Source organism: Simochromis diagramma, unplaced genomic scaffold, assembly GCF_900408965.1.
Source record: "Simochromis diagramma unplaced genomic scaffold, fSimDia1.1 OVJJ01000740.1, whole genome shotgun sequence".
NCBI classification, from domain to species: Eukaryota; Metazoa; Chordata; class Actinopteri; order Cichliformes; family Cichlidae; genus Simochromis; species Simochromis diagramma.
Genome location: NW_024387541.1, coordinates 527,186 through 535,491, shown reverse-complemented (window position 1 = coordinate 535,491; position 8,306 = coordinate 527,186). Strand labels below are relative to the sequence as shown.

General features: G+C 41.7%; 1 protein-coding gene across 1 annotated transcript; it reads right to left on the bottom strand.

The window, feature by feature from the left end:
• Positions 1 to 2,465: 2,465 nt before the first annotated feature.
• LOC120727390 (E3 ubiquitin-protein ligase TRIM35-like) lies at positions 2,466 to 4,405 on the bottom strand. The gene is made up of 2 exons (XM_040021625.1): positions 4,046 to 4,405; positions 2,466 to 3,944 (listed from the first exon to the last, which is right to left on the bottom strand). Exon 2 carries the CDS (start codon positions 3,925 to 3,927, stop codon positions 2,539 to 2,541), a length of 1,389 nt encoding a protein of 462 aa, XP_039877559.1. The 5' UTR covers positions 3,928 to 3,944; positions 4,046 to 4,405; the 3' UTR covers positions 2,466 to 2,538.
• Between the last annotated feature and the right edge of the window lie 3,901 nt (positions 4,406 to 8,306).

Below are 8,306 nucleotides of genomic sequence, written 5' to 3'. Positions count from 1 at the left end.
CGGGGGATTAATAAAGTTTTATTTTATCTAATCTAATAACTTTAATCTCAGCCAAACCGATTTACTCACGAACAAACAAAACACTGAAAAAAGCCCAACAATAAAATTTTTAGGTTGTCTAAGTGACTTATATTACGTTTAACCCGAGCAGCGAAACTCCGCGGTGATCTGAAAATGATGTGCCGGGAGTTGTGCCGTTCTCGGCCGCATCAGTAACCCTCGAGCTCCCGGCTAGCTGTCGAGCTGGTGGGTAGCAGACGCCTCTGAAAACGTCGAAGCACTTTTGCAAATATGGGATATCTTGATAAACCGAGCAGATATTTGATGTTTACACAACTACTTTCTCGCCTGAAAATATGTTAAAAGTTTATTTTGTGAACCAGAAAGATTACTATGAGTAATTTTAAAACTTAGTAGCGGCCGCCATTGCTGGAAACTGGAGTTTGGCTGGGCCGCGCTATGAATTCTGGGATATGGTAGTAATTTGGACAGCCTTCGACGCGTCGCTGTGACGTAATCGGTCTACAAATGCGGCCTCAGGAGGATGCAGCCCATGAATTTGGACATGTCCAGAGTATAATCGCAGCCTTTGCGGTTAGAAAATTGCACTTGATCATGTCGCGATATTATCGCAAATGCGATATATCGTTCAGCCCTATTTACATCTCTGTTACAGGAAACCTGAAGAGTTAAAACACAAGAGAAGAAAATCTAAACGTTACACAAAGAACATAAAAGAAGTAAACTTCATAAAAACTTCACAAATGATGCTTTAAATGAAAAATAAATCCCTGTAAATGATTCAACAGGTCACATGTTAGAACCACCTTAACTAAACTCTGTAGCCGGTCACTGTGGTTTGTCCCAGCAGCTCTTAGGAAACAAACTGTTAACTTCAGTGTCAGCACACACTGTTAGTAAACTATGCAACACTGAATTCAGGTCTCAGTTGTGTTAAGTTGTGAAGTTGTGATGAAAGTCTTCTTACTGACACAGGTAGGATGGTCAGGCGTCCTCTGTTCCTTCACCGTTCATGAACTGTCACTTATAAAATGCTGGCAAACATCAACTACACTCAATAACTAAACGTGTGCAGGTTAAAGTGATGGACGCCCAGATCTGCACTCCAAATACAAACAGACTAAAGGTGTTTCCTCCAGAAACAAAGACAATATTTACAAAGGTCTCACAGGTAAATTGTGAGCGATCACAGCAGCATCTCATCCTGACTAACAGCTTTTAGATGCAGGGAGAGCGTCGTGGTTCAGAGATGGTTCAGCAGATGATGAAGGCCTTTCTGTTGCATTGTGTAGTGCTGTGGAGGCCATGATGGTCGACTGGGTCTGCTTCTACTGAACTCACAAACACTTCTGAGGTATTTACACCTGAAGCCTCATTGAATGTGAGTCAGAAACAAACGGCTCAGCTGTGATTAATGGATGTTTCCCTGCATTTCTATTTTCACACAGTTTATTTCTTACAGCAGGAAAACTGAACAGAATGTATGTAAGAGGTCAGAGTGAGGATGACGTCACTTAATACAGGAAATACATGTTTGTCTGTTTTGATGATGAAGGACTTCTTCAGCTCTGTAAACAGCTACACTTGAGAGGACAGAGGTGATTTCATGGATCAATAACAATGTGTTTATCAGCTTTCATCATCGCAGTGCAGACATGACGTCAGATCTATCAGAGTGAAGGCCGTCTCTCTGATGACGTCACAGAGCAGAGTCCTTCTGTCCAATAAAGGATCTCAGATCAGCTGCTGCCATCTTGTGGCCACAGTTGGTTACTGTCTCTGAAAGTTGTCTCATGTTTCCTGTTGTCCTGCTAACAAAGGCTGGAGCTCATCATGCTGAGAGGGCAGCAGCATTTTGTGGCTCTTCACACATGTTCATTATATTCTGATGATCCTGGATGGAGACAAACTACAGATAAGTGTGTTCAGCCCAACTAGTTTATCTCATTACAGCAGTTTGATGTTTCCCTTTGAATCCCCCTGAAGATCCTGACAGTGAAGCACGTACATAATACTCCAGCCTTTCAACTCTGAGCTTATTTAGTTCTATTAATACACTGAAATCTCATTTGTGTCATGAAGAAAGTCTTTAATCAAACAGAATTCAAAGATCAGAAACATTTCATATATGGAGTTAAACATGAATCATTGTTTCAACAACACATTTATTGTTGTCATAAACAGACAAGAAGACAACAACAAACTGCTCCTCCCATTCAACACATGTCAGTCCATATCCCAGCAAACTAAATCATCTCCATTTACACATCAAATAGAAACATGAATCACTTGTAATGATTAGAAACTTGATAGAATTTCAAATCTAGTTTGGGGAGTCATTCAGTGAGAAAGAGTGAAATGATTTTCCATGTGAAAAGGTGGACAGCAGAAACAGAAAGAAACAGTGAAACTAAAAGAGAAACAAAGAGCTTTGGAACAACGAGGCAGCAGGAGGACAGCTGCAGTTTAACAGCTTCAACTCACTGACAGGAAACAACATTAGAAACATCATCATCCTCAACTCATCTGCTGCACTGACACTGACACCTTCAACGGACACACCTTCAGTTTACCAACAGTGCTAATGTATGGAAACATCCTGTGAGTGAAAGTGTGTGTGAAGGTGTGTATGTGTGTGTTAGTATCAGGATCAGAGAACGACAGCTTTCCTCTGTTCCAGTCCAGATTCACTCTGATCCTCTGGAGCTTCTTCTCTACTGAGAGAGCAGAATCAGCTGATGGTGAGTGTGCTGAGTATTTATCTTCATAGAACCCTATTCTCCATAATCCAGACAGTTTGTATCCCTTCCTCTGCACAGACTCTGCTAACACACCCAGTCTCCACCATGTACTGTCTCCAACTTCAACATCCCAGCTGTGAGTCCCTGAGTTAAAGCCCTCAGAGCCCAGGACAGAGCAGGACCAATCAAACCTCTCTGGATTATCAGGAAGCTGCTGCCTCTCTTCTCCTCCTCTCACACTGGTCAGATCTTCAGACAGGATGAGGTCTGGATCAGCAGTGTTTGGGTCCAGAATGAGAGGAGTGTAGGAGACCATGTCCTTCATGTTGTTCCAGATGTTGAAGGTCAGGTTGCCCAGGTGTTTGGCCTGGTCTATCAGAGCTCCTGAGGGCAGCTGTGGATCATCCAGCAGGGGGCAGCGCTGGACTCTTTCCACTGCAGCCTTGTAGTTGTGCAGGAATGAGACGTCTTCAGCTCTCAGCTCCTCCTCTGTGGCTCTGACTGTGTCTGAAAGAGCTGCTATCTCTCTGCTCAGAGCCTCCATCTTCTCCTTCATCATCCCACTCTTCTGCTCCTCTTCCTCCCTCAGTGCAGCCAGCCTGGCCTCCTCTTCCTTTGCTAGAAACTGCTGAAGCTTCTTAAACTGCTCCTTAATCTGCCTCTCTGTGTGTCGGGCCTGGACCTTAATGTGTTCTGCTGTTTGATCAAACTTCACTTGAACTTCTTCACAAACCTTTAACTTCTTCTTTAAGGGCTCCAGAGTTTCCTGAAGTTCCTTCTTCTGTTGTTGTGCAGCTTCATCGATGGGTCTGAATCTGTGATTGGTGTGTTTTTCTGAGGCACAGCAGACGAGACACACTGGCTGCTGATGGTCCAGACAGAAGAGTTTGAGTTTCTCAGAGTGCAGACTGCAGAGAGCCTGTGAAGCTCTCTGATCTCTCTCCTGTAAGAACGACTCACACAGGTTCCTTAAAGCCAGATTAAAAGGTGGTTCATTCTTTGAAGATCTTCTCTTACAAACTGGACACTCGTGTGTTGGTCTCTCTCTCCACCATCTCTTCAGACAGTCTTTACAGAAGCTGTGGCTACATGACAGAATAACAGGATCTCTGAAGACCTCCTGACAGACCGGACAGCAGAGATCCTCCTCTGATCTGGAAGCCATTGAGTCTGTGAGTGAAGCTGAAAACAGCAGACAGGAAGTACAGTCAGTCCTGGCTCCCCTCCCTCCTCTACCACCTTCACTGAAACTTCCTTTGAGTCGTGTTTTTGCTCAAACTCACATTCAGTGTGTGGAGCGTCAGCAGCTTGAAGCAGCAGTGTTGGAGTTTTCCACTTTTCTCTCCTGTAGCTGGACTCACTCAGAGGAAGCTGCTAGTTTGGTCTGAGCTCAGTCTGATCGTCTGTGCGTCTCTCTTTACTGAGGACGAAGAACTTCCTGTTTCCTGGTTTGTCACATTTGAGTGACGTGAGGGGAGGAGACAAATGTTGCTGTTTGACTTTTAACTAAGGTGTGTTTCAATCCTGCCTGCAGCTCAAAAGCTGTAAAACAGGTTTTGTGTCTTTTCACCTCCACAGGTCACAACATGAAACCTGTTGTGAAGTTTATAAAATAAAGTGTCACTCGGTGGTGCAGCTGTTTGTCAGCTTCTCTCTGGGGTTTTTTTCTTGCTCATTTTTAAAAGAATATTTTAATTTGAAAATCTGAGCTCACTCTGCTGAGCTCACAGATCTCAGTGTCATGAATGACGTCTATTTACTGCTGCTATGAAAGTTAAACTATTTCACAATAAAAGAGCAAAATGAAATGTTTAGAACAAACACAACATCCTGTAAAAACTGTCATTGTTCTTTTTGTACAGAGAGCTTCCTCTTCACCTCCATAATTCATTCAGTTCATTCACGAAAAAAAGCCCAGACAAAACACACAATAGAGTAAATCCACCTGTTATCAACAGTGGTATTTTTCTTTCTTTGTTTATCAAATCTTCTCCTAATATGTTAATAATGTCAATAAACCTTATTCATTACAACTGCTGAAACCTTAGTCCCACCTTCCAGTTTGTATTTGTGCTTCAATCCCTTTTCTTCATTTTAACAGGTGTGTTTGAATTTGTGTCAGCAGTGAGAATGTGGACATTCTTTTCTTTGGAAATAAAACCATTCCTATTGCAAAACTCTGACAGTGTGACAGTGGTGGAAAGCAAAGAAAAAAAAATCACCATGTAAAGAAAAGGGTGATGATGACCAGTTTTGCATAACCCAGAATTCAAAATGTACAATAAGTCTGTGGGTTCAGTGGGAACCAGGGGCGATTCTAGGATCAGAGCTTTGGGGGCGCTGAGCACCCAGAGAGCTGCCCATCCAGGCAAGGTGGAGTGGATTTCTGTTGTGCCTGTCACTATTACCTGTCTGTTTTCTTATCTGGTTCTTCCTGACCTTGTTCTTCCTCCTCAGGTTCCTTTCCTCTCTCCCTTTTCGGACTGACAATCATACACAAATAGATTCAATTAGATGAAAAAATTACATTAATATGAAAAAACAAATGCTATTAAGATCACTAACAAAAAGTCCTCTCTCAGTGTACTTTCAACCAAAAGGCAAATAACCAAACCACATGTAAGCTATAAATATTGAAACACTGATCCAACATTATCCTTTATTGACAGATCATTTGATTTTACACTTTTACCTGAATGTTGTTCCTGGGTTTAATCTTGGCACATGCACATATGACAAAATAACCAACTTCTCTCATTACATTTCAAACAGGACAAAACAAAAACAGGACAGTGGTAACAACAGCAGGCTACAGACAATTTTAAGTTTTAGATTTTAAATAGGCTGTATACATTTCAATGGGAGCAACAGGATGGCCAAATGTCGCTGAATTTACTACAGAGCAGGACTGATTGTAGGGTAGCAAACATCGTCGGAAAACACGTTTCCAACACTGCAGGTTACCTGGTGTAATGTTTTTCATCTAAAAAGAAACATGGTCTGAGTCCTACCTAACTATATAAAGAGTAACTGAAGGTTAAATGCAGCTAACAGGTCCTGTTTTAAGCCAGGCTCTCACATCTCCGCTCCGCTGCGTCTCAGCCACCATCATTCTGGCAGCAACGGCGCTAGAGCCAGAGCAGAGTGCTTCAGCACCCACAAAAAATGGGCTAAAATCGCCACTGGTGGGAACAGATAGGAATCAAGATCATCTTTTCTAGACTAATGAATTTATGTCCTGTAGTCCAGGAGGACAGTGTGAGTTTGGGGAAGAACAGTTCCTCCAGCAACAATAATTAAAGTCTATAATTAGATCAAAGATCAACATAATAACAGTCCACTGCCTTCCTCTAGATTAGCTGAAATAATGAAAACCACACATGCCAGAAAAATAACCTCTAAACTTTATAAGTTCATTTAAATAATATAATAATAACAAAACTACAGATAGAAAAGTGGGGAAAAGGCTGTACCCTATCTCTGACTTCTGGACAGAAATCTGTAACAGTATGTTCGAAATGACAAATAATGCAAACTTACAAGTATAAAAGTACAAACAGTATAAAACAGCTCATAGGACACACCTCACTCAGAAAACTGTTTAAGCTGAGCCTATCACCAAGAAAACTGGAAATAATCACTCCACCTTAAACACTTGTTTAATATACAGTATTCCTGCGCCACATGGTGGCAGTCAAGTCAAAGTAAACTTTATTGTCATCTCTGCTATACACAGTACAGAGAGATGAGACGAAGAGGCTCCAGTTACATCAGTGCAAAAAAACCAAACAATAAATATAAGAAGAGTAGGAAATAAATATACACTTTAGGACTCGGGGTAAAGGGATCAATAACAATTTAAAATTTATAATTTACAGTTTGATGATTTAAAGTCTCACACACAACCCATCAAAATGGGAGGGGCGCAGCTACTTCCAAATAGAGCACATTTCATTTATAATGTTGTAAATCCAAACCCATTATGTATTCATGGTTTGAATCCTGGGTTGTGTGAAATCCCAGAAATAAACCTTAGACAAAGCAAATCTGTGAACTAATGTGTTGGTCTATTAGATCATGTTGTGGTGATCCTCGAGTTGAGGGATTTGTGTTGATACTGGAGTGCAAAATTAAAACCAATGTAAGATGGACAAGAAAAGTTCAAAGCCATCAGGTGCTTAGTTTAGAAAAAAGAGAAAAGAAGAGGAGGAGAAACGAGCAAAAGATGCAGGTAAGAAGATTTGTCATTGGATAATGGCAGGTCATCCTGAAACAATCAGAATACTTTATTAATCCCTAAGGAAATAATGTGGGTTACAGTTGCTCCAAGAAGAAATGGTAAAAATAGCAACAGTAACAGACTAAACTCCAAGCAATGCATTATGTTACAGGTTTTAATATTAATTAGTCATTGTCAGTTGTTGATTTGTCCTGTTCTCATTGTATGACGAATTATGATGGCTGTTTGGTAGCCATTTGCATACTATGCATGTGTGTGTGTACAACAGTTTTATGTTAATGTACAGTCCTTAATATGATTTATGTGTGTGTGTGGGGGGGGGGGGGGGGGGGGGGGGCACCAGAGGGAGTGTTCGCCCAGGGCGCCAAACAGGCTAGGACCGCCACTGCCAACCATGATTTAATGTCATCGAGGCAGTCTAGCAAAACATTTAAACAGCCTGTAGAATTCTTTTTGAGAGGAAAGTAGATTTGAGAATCATAACGGTGAAATGAGATTCTGTATTTTCTGAAAATAGAGCCTGATGGCAGCATGTCAAGGGAAAAACGTACAAGGCCAAGGATAGATCCTTAAGGGACCCCACGTGTAACGGGGATGGATGTGAATGAAGAGCGACCAGAAGAACCTCTGTCAGTTAAATAAGATCTAAACCATTCAAGTGCGGTTCCCTTAATACCCTCACTGCTCTCAAATCTTGACAGTAGAATCCCATGATCCACTGTATCAAATGCAGCACTCAGATCTAAAAGCATTCAAATGAGATATCAGGGTCAGCAGTTAATGAAAGATTTTAAAAAGAGACCACTTGAAAGCACATTTTCAGTGCTATACAGCGCTTTGAAACCAGACTGAAATGTTTCTGAGATGCCCCTTTATGTCCAGCAAAGCCTGGAGCTGAAGGAAAACAATTTTCTCCAGGACTTTGGACAGGAACAGTACTTTAGAGATTGGTTTAAAGATGGCGAAAGATGTACCCTTAGGTCCCTTAGTCAAGCAAGCCATTTACGTGAAAAGGAAAGACAACCTCTTAATGGAGGAGGCGGCCTATGAAGAGTCTCTGAGGAACCTTCACCTTTTTCTGATGATTTTTAACCAGCTGACAGGTGGAGCGTGATCATCTTAGGGTTCATGGACTGTTACTGTGAACACAGCTGAACCATGAGAACACCTTCATTCATGGCTGTCTGTGAGCTCTGACTGACCTCAGCCTCCATTCTCTGCAGGGAGACGCTCAGAGAGGCTTTCAGTTTCATTTCACAGGAACAGCTTTGCTTCTGTTTTACATGCAGGTGCTGCACAGAGCA